At 38.5% G+C, this 18,249-nt stretch overlaps 1 protein-coding gene across 2 annotated transcripts in view; it reads right to left on the bottom strand.

Annotated features, from left to right (window-relative positions):
- The window catches only part of ubash3bb (ubiquitin associated and SH3 domain containing Bb), a 55,291-nt gene that overhangs the window by 23,233 nt on the left and 13,809 nt on the right, over positions 1 to 18,249 (bottom strand). For both annotated transcript variants that reach the window (XM_034867261.1, XM_034867260.1), the window contains exons 3-8: positions 3,670 to 3,723; positions 2,744 to 2,930; positions 2,077 to 2,275; positions 1,280 to 1,449; positions 973 to 1,181; positions 169 to 313 (exon numbers count right to left, since the gene is read on the bottom strand). In XM_034867261.1, coding sequence (XP_034723152.1) covers positions 169 to 313; positions 973 to 1,181; positions 1,280 to 1,449; positions 2,077 to 2,275; positions 2,744 to 2,930; positions 3,670 to 3,723 — 964 coding nt within the window. The remainder of the gene's footprint in view (positions 1 to 168; positions 314 to 972; positions 1,182 to 1,279; positions 1,450 to 2,076; positions 2,276 to 2,743; positions 2,931 to 3,669; positions 3,724 to 18,249) is intronic.

The following is an 18,249-nucleotide window of genomic DNA, read 5'->3' as shown; positions in this document are numbered from 1 at the left end:
AGAGAGAGAGAGAGAGAGAGAGAGAGAGAGAGAAAGAGGTATGACATGTAACAAAAGTTCCAAACCTGGAATCCAACATGGGATGTGGCGGTAACTTGGCGGTAACACTCTGCACATACTGTACAAAGCTACAATATCATGAATCTTGTTTACATGAAACTCACGTACCTGCATTGGATGACAAATGAGACTGAGGGAGGGTGTGTCTCCAGGACTGGTGTTGTCAGGGCGTCGGCTGTCCAGCAGCGCATCAAGCATCCCTCTCTCCTTGCTGGTTTTGTCACTTGGCCCACAACTGAAGAATGAATGGGAGCTGTGGTGGACGAGTAGAACAGACATCTGGTAAGCAGTACAAACTAGATCATTTCTTTCTTTTGGCAAATTATGAAAAACTGGTCCATGGAGTATGTAAGCAACAGCTAAACAACTTTTTGATATATGGTGTATTTGTTTATAAATTTTTTGTAGAGCTTCTTTTTAGAGCCTATTTTAGCTTATCGCAGATATATCAGTATTTCTGTTTATGTATACAAGTAGTAACAAGAAAATTCAGTACAGTAATTGAGAAACTTCATCTCCATTGATTGATAAACACATCCTGGGTTCATCCTCTGGGGTGGATGAATGTGCTCAAAATGATAATTCTTGTTAACAAGAACACTTTGATCGGATGGTTGCATTATGAAAGGTCAAGGGTTCACCATAAATATTAGGACTCATCCTCTGGGACTCACTGTCTACAGTGACTTGTATGGTAACCAGGTCTACAAAGTTTTTGGATACCCTTACATCCCCATCCTGAGCTCAGAAAATATGAGACAACCGTTTTAAAGACATTACTTTTTCTCTTTCTGTGTATAACAGGTGTTTTCTGAATATTTTATTTAATCATGATGTTGATATTTTTTATCCGTTTATCTTGTTTGGTTAATTAGGACCACCTCTTGTGTTAGTGTAAGGGGCTCTGCTCACCCATGGAAGACCCAGGTGTCGGACTCATCGGCCAGGCTGACATAGTTCTCAGGCAGCAGGCCAGACAGCCCCGAGGCCAGCGAGGTCCCGTACACCCAGCCCTCACTGGTACTGCTCTGATCCACTGGAGACATGAAGACAAAATCACCAGGAACCAGCTCCAGCTCATCCTCGTTCTGAGGCAAGTAAGGGTACATCGCCCGCAGGGTCTACAGAGGCAATTATTTACAGACTTATTGACATTTAGAACTTATACATTTTTGATATGTATACTATATAACGTATGTTAGTATGAATATTAGCTTACCTCATGGTTTGCAAAACGAATGTCCCGGGAGAACAGAACGGCCAGCCAATCACAGCCTAGCTTGACTTCGATGCCCTTGGCCAGTTTCTCCAGTGATGGGAGGTGATTGGTGGGGAAGTTGTAGGCCAGTGTTACGTGGAGCTGCTTCTTATGAGGTTCCAAATGGACCTCTTGAAATAAAAGATGAGACAGGCCTTTGTTTTATGTAGTATGCTACACCAACAATTTAACATAAGAAAATGCCAAATTAACAGTGTTTTTTATTATACAAAAGTGAAAAACATTCAGATCAAGAAGTTGGGTAAAAGTGCTCAAAGCAGTAGAGATGAAAACTGCCCAGTAAAACCAACAACTCTCAACATTACCACATCAGATTTGGATGACAAACGCTAATCTTTCTCTTTACCAGAAGCAAAGATATGAGCATTAGCGCTACCACCATGGCTCCAATCTGATTTGGCACTTAGCTGCCTGAAATACTGTTTGGCAGTCAGTCTAATTTTTCGCCTGTGTTTAAAAAAAATGACAGTAACTAAATGAGTGAGTGCTTTCATAACCCATGACCGCCATCCTGACCAATCATTCACTGCCACTACTGGAAAAGACAGCTGGTCACCACTATTACATGGTGATTAAATAACAATGAACTGATGCTAAATACAGTAATAAAGAAATTTAGGATGGGACAGATACAGTATAAGGGAATACATGCAGGCAGGATCCTAAACATGCTCTAAACCCAGGGCATTCTGGGTATTTGCTGTGTTCCCCTTCACTCTGATGCTTGTGGTTCTTACCTGCCTTCCTGGCGGCCTCTGTGGCAAAGTCGGTTGCAAACTGCCTGAGGATGTCGGCCACCTGCTCCTCCACAAAAAGACCAATGAAGTTGGAGGAAGTGTAGAGCTCTAGAGGCAACGGGCTGGGAAATCGACCCCGCCACTGCTGGACGGAGGCCTGGAGGGCCTCGCATAGAGCTTCTACTTGGTGGTCTGCACACTGTGTGGTAGGAGGAGGGGTGACAATATGTAACATTGCTAACCTTATCTTATCTTATCTTTTTGTTGAAGTGGTGGCTTTTTGTTCTTCAAACAGAGCTGTCCATTACATAAAGGTTTGTTACAGATTGATTCACACAAGACAGGGCATTTAATAAGGTGTAAGATCTCTCTCTGTGTATCACATGGTATTTATGTTAATCTAATGCCATTTACTTCAGACTCCAGCTGTGTTCAAAGTGTTGCAAAACTCTTACTGTGTCACACTGAGTAAAAGTGATGTTGTGACTTTTACATATAAGTGTCTCGGCTGCTTGTTCAGATGCCAAATTGCCATCACATTAACGTGACAAGGCCCATGTGAAAGAGGCATTACACACAAAGATAAAAAGACAATCATGCAATCAGAATTCATCTGATATTTACTGTCTGGGGAATGAGCTCATAAAACTGTACAGCTCCAACTCACCATGAAGAACTGGCAGAGGGTGATATGGGGGAAAATGTTGTGGGCTTTGTTTTTTCCACAGGTGACCCGGCTCTGTTGCCAGAAGTGTGAGAGCTGGTTCTGTAGTGGTCCACTGGGTCGCAGGTACAGGACAAATTCCCTGGGCAGAGGGTCATCCAGGAACGGGTCGTCCACATGAGAGAACAGCCTGGGGAGAAAGACAAGTTCCATGTCTACTGTGCTAATGTCTTTTAATAATGCCTTTATTTTTCATTTTATTAATTTGTTATCACCAACGTTTTATTGTCATTTTCAATACAAACAGCACAAGAAGTAAACAAGAAATATGAATACCATATGTTGTATAACCACAAGTGTAACTAGAATAAATACATGAATAAATAATAATTAAAACAATAATAATAATAAATCTTAATACACCCACATATAGCGTCCCACTTGCCCTACACATTAATCCAAATACATCACAAAATCAGGTAATCACAGATGGAGTTTTTTATTGCCAGGGGCCTTAATGTTTGTTATAATAAACAGGCTTCACCCTGTATCCAGGGCTATTTCTTACATAGTGTTTAACTGGTGAATAGCACTGGCTTTCTAGTTTGGTAGTCACACATATTTAGAGAATCTGGGATTTAATCTGTTGAGAGATTTTATGAAACTCATGATTTCAATTGATTAGAATTGAGAGTGCAATTTTAAAAAGAGACCAGATTACAATTAAACGAGAGGGCTGCTCAAAAGAAATCATATACTGCATATATGTGTGTGTATATATATATATATATATATATATATATATATGATATAATATATTCAATTATCATAATGGATCTACTGTTTAAACCCCGTTGACAGCAGAGGGCAGTATAACACACATTCCCCCCTTGACTTGTACTGTATACACATTTGTTGTTTTAACTTACCAGTCACATGCTGCTTGCACACTCCGACCTCCTGTTGATACCAGAGCTTTGAGTCTGTAAAAGAGCACAACAGAGAAAGAAAATAAAATGTAAACATTTCCTTAACAACACTAAGAATGTTCACCCACATTTTAATCATCTATAGTCTGAAATGTGTGCATTAACAGTTGAAGACTAGCCAGTGCAATGCGGCACTGAGAAACTCCTTGATCTTCTTTGTACAGTAGTTTGTATCTTAAGGACACATTTTTCTGGTAGCAGATGGCAAATAAAAGGAGAACTGTTTTGGGTCCACACCTATGTGGAAAATCAGTAAACAGTTAAGAAATGCAAGTGAAGTAACGGCTTAAAAGGAAAAGGAAATACTATAGAAAGGGTTTAAAGTTGTTGACAGAACAGAACTGCCACTGGGGATGTGTTCAAACAATGTCACTGGGGGTCGGGGCGTTGAGGGGGGGGGGGGGGGGGGGGGGGGGGGGGGGGGGGGGGGGGGGGGGGGGGGGGGGGGGGGACTGGTGAATTATTTAGTGTTTCCCTGACTGGCTGAAGTGAACATCAGATATTCAGCAATTGTCAACTCAGAGAGAAAACCCTTCCAATGTCAAATGGCAATGTATTTTTTGTGGAAGAACCAAACTAACTTTTCTGTCATTGCTAACAAATTACTGTTTTGTATGCACTTCAGGCAATCATGTTTTGACTTTAGTAAGTTCACTATTTCATTACATTTGAACTCAAGATTAACATATGATGTTTATCCAGTATGAACAACATGAGGCTCTGTTCAAACAAGATTGGCTCTAGATTTCCAAGAAGATTGTGCACATGTATGTAGAATTCATTTTAAAGCTACATTAATGGATTTGACTTTGGGGCAATGAAATGAACTGAAAGCATTTACATTTAATATCGTTTCAGCTAAAACAGTACACATTCAGCAGAATCAGAGCAACATTTGAAATTCAATTATGCAACACCTGTTATGAAGTAGGAAAGATTTCCACTCTCGTTAGACACAATAATGCAAATGCACCTAGTTGGGGAACAAAAAAGTAGTTTGTATCTGTGCAATGAACAAGTCTACTCCCACCATTTAATCTGAAAGGTCATAGTGTATCGATGAGTACATTTATGTTACACCAAGATCTGAGAAATACAAAACATGAGTAATGCACAAATTAGTGGCCAAGAAAGTCTGGGGGCAGGACAATATGGATCACAAGTCAGAGGAAGTGTCAGTTCCTCGTAAGCTCCCTCAATGCAGCGGGTAAGGTGATGCATAGCATGTGTAGGAAGACATTTACATAGATTCCTTTTACAACAAGGACCCCTGCATGACAAACGAAGGACTCCAAGTGACTTTGAAAGAGGTGTTCATCCATGTAAAGTGTGTTATGTGTTCAGAACCACCTCACAGTGCATGTGAACACTATGTGTTTGCTATCTGCTTTTTCTGGGAACTGATTCAATCTCAGAAAGCCAAATTCAGTATTTTTCACAACCCCTAATAGAGAGTAGTGTGACTGCTAAACCAATTGGCTTCAAACTGCTTTCTGATGTGGAGAAAGATATAGAAGTCCTGATTTTACAAAATAAATTGAAGCTGATGACATTTTGCACATTGCATGTTTTAATTTGCTGGGATGCGTAACGCATTACCAGAGATTAAAGAAGCGTAGAGGACAGCGATTTATCTGTTCATGTCTCCGCTCTTCCCTCAGCAACACCTGGAGGCTTGGCTGATAAGCAGGAGGAGGAAAGGCAGATCAGATTATTCATATTAGCGCTGCAGAATCTAATTAGCTGCCACTCAGAAGACAAGAGCATGTACTTGCTAATGTGGTTTTAATCTCTGGGGGGCAAGCAGCTTCCTCAGCGTGGCATGAGATGTTGTTCCTGTGGGATGTGGGACCGCTGCAAAGAGGGGTGTGCGCGCGTGTGTGTGGGTGTGTGCGCATTAATGACTGCAAGCGTATAATGTTCCGGATTTCATTTTTACATCTTTTTAAAATGTTCATTTATCTTTGATCTCTTTGTATAGTGGTATTTATTTTTTACTGTTTTGATTTCTATTGTACTGTTTGTATTTTAATTGTATTCTTTTTATGAAGCACTTTGATAGAAAGGGCTCTATAAATAAATGTATTATTATTAAATGTATTACTTCTGAAGATGGCTGCAAATGAGCTTGGATTAAAAACCAATAATGTTCTTATAATAAATGTTGTGTGCCGACAATCTGTATTTATAATTTTGACCCAAAGACAGGTTGAAACAAAATTGAGAAAGATAAAAATCTCAAGCATGCAGTGTTTATTCCAGAATGAATTAGAAAAGGGTGAAAAATAGAACTACACTCTCACACCAATATGAGGGTCGCTATTTAATACTTTGTGCCAATAAAAACTTTACTTTAAAGTTAAACCATTATTTAAAAAACAAAACAATGAATCATATAACTGTGTGTTGTAAAATGTGAAAACGGGCTGCTTGCAGTCCACAGCAAATTATTAAAACTCTGGGTCTGTTGAGCTTTCTAGCCTCTTTTACTAGAGCTAAATGTTTAGCAAATGTACCACAATTGAGTCTCACTGCTCCCAACAATCCTTTTTCCAGCTGCAGGCAGTTGTGGACAACTGTACGCAACCTGCTCAGCACCAAACAGCAGACAAGGTTAGCAACTAGCTAAGAAAGTCAAACATCTAGCTGCCACAGAGCCAGATGTTTCCCTTTAGAAGTTGGGGTAGATACTAAAAGGAGAGTGAGCACTGATTGTCATGTTATCAGAAACACGACTCCAAATGAATGCTAATGCTGCTCTGTGTACTCTATACAGTGTACTCTATGTGTTTGCAAATGTGGGTCTTTTTTGAGTTTTGATATTTAAGGCCTAGGTTGACGCTGGAGTTAGGTACAACCCTTCACTGAAACCCTTTTAGAGGGAATCACCGAGCAGGAAGGATAAGGTTAGACACACAACTCCAACAAATCTTTTACACATGTATCACAGAGAGATAAACAGAACCAACATGTCATATCTACCGGGGGAAACATTTGTTTTTTTGTTGCGACTTCACCACAGTGATCTCAGTATCAGCAGTTGTGACCACAGCGAGAGAGGCAGAAACATCAGCTCACTGGTGTTCTAGCAGCAGCTTGGGTTTTTTCAAGCTGCTTTGTCCTTGTAGGCTACATACCACAGCATATATGTGTGTGAGAGAATTAGAAAGAAGGAAGAGAGCGAGCGAGAAGTGGCGGCAGAAGGACGCTGTTCGAGGAAGGGCTTTAAACCACTTGACACAAACAGACACACACACACACACACACCAGAAAACAGTAAATCAAGCCAGAAATGGATAACATAAAAGAAAGCTTTGCTACACACTAACACCTGGGTTAGTGTTCGTGTCCAATATGACTGCAACACATCAGGCTTTCACAACCATGAAAAAGAACTGGAAAGGAGAAGTGGGTCCTGTGAAACATATAACATGTCATTCGCTTTGATGTCATGTCACTCAGTGTGTCACTTACTGTAGATATGCACTCAAATGTCATTTTAATATTGTATATCTACAAAATACAAAATACTCACAACCATACATATAATCCAAACTGCTTAAAGTTAACAGTATGCATATCCTTCCTAAACAACAGCAACATGTTATTCTATGATTTAAATGCTGCATTTCACTAAATAAGCAATGAATTTGACTTACAAAATGCCATTATATAACCTCAGTCGTTATGAATCAGTCATAACTGGAAGTAACAATTTTTTCCTGGTTCCTTGTTTGTCACAACAAATATACAGCTCAACAGAAAAGGAAATGCACAGATGGAAAAAGCTGCTGTCTCCCAAATGCCTTTACAATAGGAGTTTCAAAGACCTTATAGGTATAAATCATTTACAGTTAATTTTTTTATGCAAATATGTTTATACTTGCTCTCAGTATCTAATTTTCACAACCCAACTGGCTGATTACTAAGCCCCTCCACCAATAGTCCAATCATAGCATATTATAAGCTATATAAGCAACTGTAAGACATAAATGTGTACAATTCAGGAAATTACAAAAAAAACTAAATCCTCAAGACTGCCAACTTCTCTAGCCTGAGTTTATGACGCCACTTTCAGAGAGAAGGGAATAATAAACAGCACGGCAGAAAGCATTGCTAAGCAAGAAAAATATGTCACTTGACCGATTTTCATGACTTCTGGGAAGATGTTAATGAACAGAGGACTCACAACTGGATATTTGTGGCTTGCGCAGCCCCTGTTATGTCTGGTGAAAGCAAACACTGCATTCCACGGTAAGACCCTGGCATGTGGTGGCAGTGGTTTGCAGATGCTTCTTCTGCATCAAGACTTGTATGCAGAGTTGTTGCAGGTTTTAGTAGATCAAATTTAAGCTAATAAAGATTGAAATTTAGGACCTACACAAGGCATTATCAAAACATTATTCAAATCAGAGAAATTCTGAAAAGATTTTTTTATTTCAATGAGTTCGGTCATTGAAAAAGCATTGATTTAATTTATAGACGCAATCACATTAGTAATCTTTCATACCCAACAAAGTGCCAAATGCCCAAAACCTTAGGCCGAAATGAAAATACAGTAGGCTAAAACAAACTTGCCCTCAAATAGAGTAGATTTCATCTCATTTTTATTTACATTACAAAACACCACAATAATACGACGGCAGGGCACACTCCGAGTCCCTAAGTGAATTTTCCACACATAGGCCTAGCCGAATTTTAACAAACTCTGAGGAGAGGCAGCTGTATTTTGCGGGCAGGTATTAAATTCATCAGCGGATTTGTAGTTTTATCACCGCATACGTACCAACACCAATTTCCCCAGAAAGAACTATAACATACCAAACCAACGTTCTGAGGGTAGCGTTCTGCTGGTTTCGTTACAGAGCAAAAACTCTATAGCTCCGCTTTGTAGACTACAACGCAATACTTTTTCTTTCCGCGGCCAGCGTTTCTGGAAATGTATTAGGGTAAAACCTTTTTTAGACCTGACTAAATGAAATTTGAGACCTCAGATGAAAGTTTGGCCATTTTTAAGACGTTTTAAGATACCTGTGGGAACCCTGTGTATGACTTTAAATAAGCTCATGATTCTTCCCTGTATAAGAAAATCCTGCAGAATCACATCAGGCTTGGAGTTCATAGGTTAAAGCCGCAGCAAGGTCAGGTAGCAAGCCAGTTCTACTGTCAGTGTTCAGTTGCACTTATTGCTGCGAAATGTGGTGTAACAAGTTACTGAATCAAAATGAGACACAGGACCCTGGGGAAGGAACACAAGGATGTGTAGTTGTGCATAACTTACCTCAATGAACATATCATTTAAGGATCATTGGTGCAAAGAACTTCTATTTTGTGGTTCTTCCCTGATGTGGTTATAATCTGATCGATTAAAGGACTACTTAAGCAATTTGATACTGTACTTTCATGAAGTTAATGGACTTGTGAGAGACAGATTTAAAAAATAAAAATAAAAGAATGGTAAAAATCAAAGCAGTAGAGGCCAAGATATCCTGACTTTTACTTCTTAGTAAGGATCAAGCTATTCCCATAATACAACTTAATAGCATCTTTCCTTAGACCTTACCTGCCTGGTAAATACCCAAATTTTGACTTTACGCCACCAATTTGTAGCAATTGTTTTTACAATCAAATCATTGAATTCAAATTCCAGATAACCCTGATGACATTATCCAGGTTTCCTCAAGCTTGACAAAGTTCTTCCAGAGCCACACAAAACTGTTCTCACAGATAGAGTGGTACACTCCATGGTGGTTAAAGTGACCTTTATATGTAAAATAGGTGTTTCAAGCCTTTATTTTTATTATCTCGGATATGTTTTTACTGAGCTGTTTCCTGCTTTTGAAACAGAATTTTTCATGACATTTGATTCCTTGTGACTGAATGACCTTTCCTCCACATGTTTTATGGAAATAGCTATGTTTCCCTGTGGTGTAATTTTAGTTCCTACCTGCATTTTTGTACCTGTTTTCAAATCATAGCTTTAAAATAACCACAACGGACCAATGTTTCTTTTTTCTGTTCTTTCTCAGGGTTTCCATAGCTGTGGGTTGTTGTTTCATAAGGCAAGCTCTAAGCTGAGTCAAACCTGTCAATTAGAACCTAGTGGTGACTCATGGAGGATCCCATGTAAACTAAGCAAGGAGCTTTTTCATGAATTCAGTTCATATCACTAAAGAAATCAAACCAAATGTGTTCAGAGAGCTGATGGTTGAGCAGCCTGGCCTGAGGTTTGTTGATCAAAGCCGGGGAGTGATTGGTAAGGTCTGGTGGGAACAGAGAGCTGCTTCACTAAAGCCTCAAAGGCCACCACGCCTAGTCTTCATGAACCCTCGACACTCTGCTAGTTTAATGCTGCTGAACAGAAGTCAGTGGCTTCAAGCAGTCACAGTCCAAGTATAAAATGAACCTGTCAACAGAAATATATTCAGAACCATCACTTCTTTATCTTATTTACCCTGGTTTGAACTGAAACTGGGTTTTGGAAAAGCGGTGGAGGGACACTTTCCAAAATTGCGATTTAGAAAAGCCACTTATTTCACTGAGTGGTAATTGTCTGCTGCTACTTTTGATTGCAACATTTATAGTTTGTTATAAGGCCGGTGGTCAAATCCCGTGTCCCAAAGATAACACTACTTCTACTACATAGCCTCACACATTATGGACCAGAAAATGACAACTGTAGTGTTGAACGTACATGACCAGTTGAAGTTATCTTGAAAGCAATTTGCTTTCAAGACAACTTCTACTGGTCAGTGTGAAAAAAACAGCAGCATAGTCTTTTTAGCAATAATAACATTTCATTAGGGTTTCAACAATGTACTGAACTGCTAGCCTCAAAATACCTGCCTTCAAACAGCTCCAACATTTACACCCAGGGCCGTAGCCAGTAATGTTGAGGCCATGAGCCCCAAGCCCCCCCCCAAGATGCAAAATAAAGTCTCACATTTTTTTAAACTATTTTTGACTACTACTGTAATTCTTGTCCCCCCAGAAAATTTGATGTATGGAATTGTTTATGTATTCATTCATTTATTTTGTTAATTATGGCTCCAAACAGTCGCCACACCTTGCCTCAACCAAACGCAGTATGTCCAGTAAGCAAGAATGCATTTGAGACGAACAGTTTCCTGTTTCCTGTGTGCTAAAAGAAGCAACTTTGGACAATGTCCGCAACTGATTTCTGACATCGTCTGGAGTTCATTTCAGAAAATGGCTGATGATAGTAAAGTGAATATTTGGGTTTTGTATGACTGGTCTTTATAAAACATGACATCTAATTATGTCAGAATGGAATCTCTGAAATTGTGAATTTCTTTCAAAACTTTTTCAGACCAAACAATTAATTGGAAAAATTATTTGGTTGATTAATGGATAATGAAAATAATCCCCAGTTACAGCCCTGACTAACAAAATTGTATTTAAAGCTGAATATCAACGTCATTTATTTGTCAAATTCTGGTGGTTGCCACTCCCTGCATCCCCATGATAGAACAACTGCTCTACAGCTGTTTCACTGCCTGACAGTCCCAAAGAAAACTTGGAGAGGCCCCCCACCTGGGTGTACACAAAACAGCGTGGGTTGAGAGCTGACTGGATAAAAAGTCTTTGTAGGAATATATCCACTGATGATGACTTTTTCTCATCAGTAATGAAAATAGGCTGTGCTGCATTAGTTTTCCTCAACTTCACAATGAAGTTGTTTCCTCTCCAGCTGCTGGATCCACTCAATGGTCAAACTATTTTTTGCACTACATTTTACATTTACACTACATTTTTTGCACACATTAGAATAAATTTCTGGCTAAGAAATACTTCAACTTCAGAAACATTTTAGAATATGTACACTTTGACATGCAACAGCTATACACATTTGTGTCACCTAATTAACACATATACTTAGGCCTACTATCATCTTAAAGTTTTTTTTTTTGAGAGATAACCACTTGTTCTTTCTCGCCCACAGAGATGTGAAAGTAAGTTTTCCAACCGTAAAGAGATCCTCTGTTAACTGTTTGACTTTTCAGAGACAGGAAGAGAAACAGACAAGTCAGTGAGCAACACGCCCACGCAACACAACACTGCTCCGACCTATACATCACAGCACATAACGTTAACTTTAAAACAAACTACATAACAGGATGGCCTTAAACACAATAGGTCATCAAAATAAACAAAATATATAAAGAAGTGCAAGAGACATTAATATGAACAATGGTACAAGCTTTAGACTAAAAGCCAAAGGAAGTGGGGAAAGAGTTATGAGAGTCTCTGTGTTCTTGTTAAGGGTGTTTGGCATGTCCACTACTTTCTGCAAACACTCTCCATTTTGTCATGAAAGACGCAAAAAGATGAGGATTAAGTGTCCGATCTTAATTTACTGCCCACATCAAAACACAGAACAGAGAAGCTTGGGTTACAACACACACAGAGGGAGTGTCATTCTCTATACTATTTTACTGCTATATTAATGTACTGAATATCGAGTCCAGCCTATTTAAGCATTTCATGTAAAATCTAATATTTAACAAAAAGTAGCAACCAAAGTTCTCTAATAAACGTCTCATTTTGTTTGTGATGTCAAGTTAAACTTTGTTTCATATTATTTCATTTTTTCTTCTCCAGAATAGTTGTTTGACAATAATTGATCATTAGTAATTAGTAGAAATCAACAACTGATGATTAATGAATCTAAATAATGTATTAAGTAAAAATATTCAACATTTCCTGGCATTTTCTGCTGCAGCATAGCTTTTCATAATCATATCGTCACTGTTAGTAAAATGAAGACCTAACTTTGAAATTTGGTAACTTGCGATGGGCATTTGTTTGATATTTTAATATCTTCAATGATTAATCCACTATTATTTGAAATATTACTTCAATTGATACTTGTTACTTAAGAATACATCAGACACACTACATCTTTTATGTAGCGGGTCTATTTAATCATGGAGTATCATGACTCTGTTAGATGAAAAAAGAAACCCCCCTACTATCAAAACAAGAAACCTTGGGTTATCTTTAATTACATTTTCTGTGCCCACATCTTCAGTCTTTATTTTCCAAACCCTAGCTGTAACCCCCAAAATGTTCCATATTCACCTTAATAAAACTGTGACTGACATTTAGTGTCAGTTTGTGAATCAGAGATGTGTCATAAAGGTCGAATACAAATGTCAAATATCTAGAAATCATTGATTGTACTGTATTTTGTTGATCCCTATTGCAAATGTAAACTACACATATTTTCTACATCAAAGTGTGTTTGCAGGTGCTGAGAAGTACTACTGCATATTTTGTGATGTTGTTTTTAAAGACTTTAGCGTCTCCAAAGGGAGCTATGTGAAGTCTGGTAAAGCATTGGTTAGTGCTGAAGAATACAAGTATGAAATAAAAATAAAAAATATATATGAGGGTGTAAAGTGAGCTTACCAGGCCTTTGTACCTCTCGGTTTTTTAATTCATATATTGTTAATACATTCATCCATCTGGTGGAGCATTACTTTTTTTACAGAGGTTCTAGACTCGATATCCTGCTATAGAGACCTGTTTCAAGCATCTATCCTGCTTGACAGAACAACAAAGTCACTTCGGAACAGAGCCGGCTATGCGTAGCATTGAACAAATAGTCGTAGTGCACTGTACAGCAAAATATGTCTGGCTGTTGTGTGACCATGCTATGCAGCATTTTGATGGGCTGAAATTACATTCTGCTTAAGGCCCCAGTAAAGCTTCAGCCAGCAACACTTTGTCACTCTGTCTTCAGGTTCAAACAGCAGCTGTAGGCAACAGTAGGCAACAGTTCACATCCACAAGAGAGCATATTTCAGTTGTTTCAGTATTCACTTGGAACAGTTAAACTGGTTTGTTAAATCAAAAAAATAAATCTAGTAAGCATTTGCCAGGGCCAGTTGTCTTGACAGTGAGGAAGTCAGCTTAAGGTTCTCTGATCCCGTCCCTGCAGTGTCTGACACCTGCTGAACCTTCAGTTGTTTCCACAGACTAATGCAACACATGCCGAAACAGGCCCTGATCCCACCATCTGCACTGACACTGACACATGCCTCACACACTACAGCTGATACACAATATGCTGATATTGGTTCACTTTGATGGATATAATACAGTTTGACTAATTAGATATTTATTTTGTATTGATATCATATTAATTAAGAAGAAGCCTTTAGCTTAAATATTATGTGTTGCAACATTTGACCAGCTTAAACCCATACACATGACATGTGATTTCTTTTTAAATTTACACCAAATAGGCCCAGCCATGTAAAAGGAAACACAAACCACCCACCCGCGGGGAGCCTCGTTCAGCTGAGCAGTTCTGTCACTGTGGGAAATCCCATGTGTCCTCTGACTGCATGCATCCTCACACTTCCTGTTTACAAACACACACACACACATACACACGGACCCACTTGCAAAGAGGCACACATGCTAACCATCACACATGCAGACAATGTAGAGAGTTGAATGTATAAACAGGCATTTATGTATATGTATGTATATATATACGAGAACAGAACCACAGATCACCACAGTATTTACAGAAGTAAAACCACAGTGTTCTCTTTATCTTACTGTGTTTTGTAATACAGTGGTTCCAAAAATTGTAGCCTTAACACATCCATGTTTCTGTCTAGTTTATCACAAGAAAAACTAGAAAAATTAGCACAGCGTCTGAAAAGTGAGCAAGATTTTCTGTAGTACATTTTTTGTGTGTGTCTTGTTTGGAGGATAAAGTGAGTTGAAATATGTTTACAATACCACAACCATATTTTCAGACCAGCATGGTGCTTAAAATACCAGCAGAGAAGAGAGGCCTGACAGCGGTCTCTGCAGTGTGTTCGATAGTGTGGTGGATGGGTGGTTTTTCAAGGTTGCTCCTAAGCTGCTTTAGTAGCACTGGTTCTATTGGCAGAAGTTTGTGTTTGATCTCAGAGACTTTGTTTCTGTACTGTGCCAGCATTGTGATGTGTGTGGAGGACAGGGATACAAACTTCCGTCACAATAATAGAACTTAATCTTTTTCCTGTTACTGCAAATTGTTCCAGGGAGTCTCCAGCCAGACAACAGCACACACACATGTGCACTACTTAAACTGGTGACTTAAGATCGACACAAATCCCCATAAACATAACTCTGGATTTAAGCTGCTGTTGGCTGTGTATGTATTTTGTGCCAACTTGCAACTGTTATGAATATATGCTGAGTTCTTATCCAGATTATTCTTTTTTTGCTTCCTTGCCAGCATTTATAGGCTGGGAGATTTGCAGTCACACTAACACCATTAGGCACTGTGAACTAATTAAATCATGCATACATTTAAAATACTGTGCATGGATGATTGAGTTTAGCGCGCAGGGATGTAGGTGTTTCACCCGTTACATGGTGGTTTGCTTCAAAATATAATCATATCATAAAATATATACAAGACCCAATTTCATAGTTTAACTTTGGATAAAAAATGTAGCTGCATTAATGATACAGTCAAATAATTATCATTCAAGATTTGAAACTAAATTTATTGACCCTGTAAAGGAACGTTGGAAAGATTAAGGGCTAAATATAGATAGCCTCGCATTCACACACCTATCTCCACAGCGCTGTGAAGTCTGATAAATTCTAGGATAGGTGAAAAAAAACACTTTGGGTTGTTTGCAATTCATTAAACCAATTACAACTGGGATCGGCACCAAACTCCTGACACAGTAACGGAGCTTCTGGAAAATGGTCTCGGGAAGGAACTTGTTTTGGTGGAACATTTTCATTCCGCAAAAAAACAAAACAACGCCCCATAAAATGTTAAATGACATTAACTGTTCAAACAATACAGCAACGTGAGCAATATAAATTAGCTGTATACATGATTATGTATAGTCAAATCTTTCACATCCCACCCTTCCCCTGTTACTACTGGCGTCCCTCAAGGTTCAGTTCTTGGCCCCCTCCTTTTCACCACCTACCTACTTCCCCTTGGCAATATCTTCCGCAAATTCAACATTCATTTTCACTGTTACGGAGACGACATCCAGCTCTACTTATCCAGCAAACCCACCTCCTCGCTCCCCCCCTTGTCCCTTACTAACTGCTTACTTGAAATAAAAGACTGGTTCACCTCAAACTTCCTTAAACTAAACAGTGATAAAACCGAACTCCTCCTCGTAGCCACCAAGTCCACCCTATCCAAAATCAATAGTTTCACTCTACCAATCGACAACTCCTTGGTCTCCCCTTCCCCTCAGGTCAAGAGTCTGGGCGTCATCCTCGATTCCTCCCTCTCCTTTCAGTCACACATAAATAATATCTGCCGGTCTGCATACTTCCACCTACGCAACATTAACCGCCTCCGTCCGTCCCTTACAACTCACACTGCCTCCATACTTATCCACAGCCTCGTCACCTCCCGCCTTGACTACTGTAACTCTCTCCTTTTTGGCCTTCCTCAACAATCCCTCCATAAACTTCAACTTCTTCAGAACTCAGCAGCTCGTGTCATCAACAGAACCCCGTCTTTTCATCATATAACCCCGGTTCTTCAGCAGCTCCATTGGCTCCCGGTTCAATTCAGAATACAATTTAAAATCCTTCTCCATACTTTCAAAGCCATCCATAACCTTGCCCCTCCATATCTATCAGAACTCCTACACATTGCCGTCCCCTCCCGCTCCCTCAGATCTTCCTCCTCCATCCACCTCACTGTCCCCCATGTTCAACTTGTCACCATGGGGAACAGAGCCTTCAGCCACTCTGCTCCCCAGCTCTGGAACTCACTCCCACCTGACCTCCGCAACATCAACTCTCTCCCCCTGTTCAAAACTAGACTAAAAACCCATCTGTTCCAGCTCGCTTATCTGTAAATACACTGTTCCTGTTTTGTTTTTGTTTTTTGTTTTTTTGTTTTGTTTTTTGTTTTATTTGTTTTGTTATTACTACTTACACTTTTATGTTCCCTGTATCTGTCTTTTATTGTCTGTAAAGCGTCCTTGAGTGTTAGAAAGGCGCTGTTAAATAAAATGTATTATTATTATTATTATACATGAATTGCTCTTACCAACGTATCACCAACATGTATCAGAAATTGCACTTACTGTACATGTTGAAATTACATATAGCACTTTGTTGTTTACCCATGTTGTTGTTAGTGGAAAATAGATTTGTCGGAAGAAGAAGAAAAAAAAAAAAACTAAATAAAAATAAATTATGTTTTTTTTTTGCACAGGATAATTATCTGCCATCTAAATTTGTTCCCCGTTTCATAATTTACATCTCACAAGCAAAACCATTAACATCTTTCTCATCAACTGGAGTGCTAAACACAATTGTTGTCATCCCACACAACATATGGAAGCACATGCACAAATTTTAATGTGCTAAATGTGCTCACTGAAAGACATTAAGGTCAATGCAGAATAGAACAATATATATATATATATATATATATATATATATATATATATATATACATACATAAGGCTGAATGTGGAATTCAACCATTTTAAAAACAGGTTAGAATCATAAAAATGGAGATTCAAATAAACTTTGTTTTCCATCGCATCTAAAATTTCAATATGTATTGGCAATATAGCACCTCGTATTTCTTACATTAAGGAACATTATTCTTAACATTTGCCATATTTATGCTCTTCCTTAAATAAGCAAAAGGTTCTCAATCTTGGCTATTTCCATAATTTTTCTAGCTGCTTTTCTTTTTTTTTTGTCGATTCTGAATCTCAATATAAAAATGATTTAAGGAAAATAAGATATGCTGTTTAATGTTTTTGTCTTGTCTTTGTCATTGTTTTACATATTTTTATACTCATATTGACCTGTGTCTGAAATAAAGTTGAATTGAAATTATCATGTGCATCATAATAACATAATAAAAAGGCTTCACATTTTCATTGAAGGTAAAACTGACCATCTATATGATCATATAGATGAATATAACAAACAATACATATTATTATATACTGTATATTGTTATATTTTGTTGATATATACTGTATATACATACTGTATATTGTAAAGAAACACCTTGCTAGGCCTGCTGCCCTCCAATCACATTGATGGCTTTAAATTTGAAGTGTAATGTCCCTCAAACCTTATTTTTTCTACTTATTCAGAACTCAGAATTTACACCATGTACGGCAGGCTAACAATTATGAAAAATATTATTAAATAGTACATATTCATGCATATTTGTTTCATTAGGATCAGTCCATTCCACTCCTCCTGTGTAACTGAAGAAGGAACTTAATGGAGGTGAAACCAGTTCTGCTTTTAAAGTTTTCTTGTTGCTTTTCTCTTAAGCCCAAAGTACTGATTTCTGAAGGACATGAGTAGAACTTAAAATGATCAGTACCTTGTGTCTGTCAGTCTGTGATGTAACGTCAGAGTCTAAGTGCAGTTGTGTAGGAGCTGTGTTTTATCTCCATATCAGCTTGGTCATCCTGAGTCTCAGGAAACAGATTATTTTTGTGTTTTTTTAACACCGGTGCTTGCTCT

Source organism: Etheostoma cragini, chromosome 3, assembly GCF_013103735.1.
Source record: "Etheostoma cragini isolate CJK2018 chromosome 3, CSU_Ecrag_1.0, whole genome shotgun sequence".
Lineage (NCBI taxonomy): Eukaryota > Metazoa > Chordata > Actinopteri > Perciformes > Percidae > Etheostoma > Etheostoma cragini.
The sequence above is the reverse complement of the archived record's forward strand: the minus strand, read 5'-3'. Positions and strand labels throughout refer to the sequence as shown.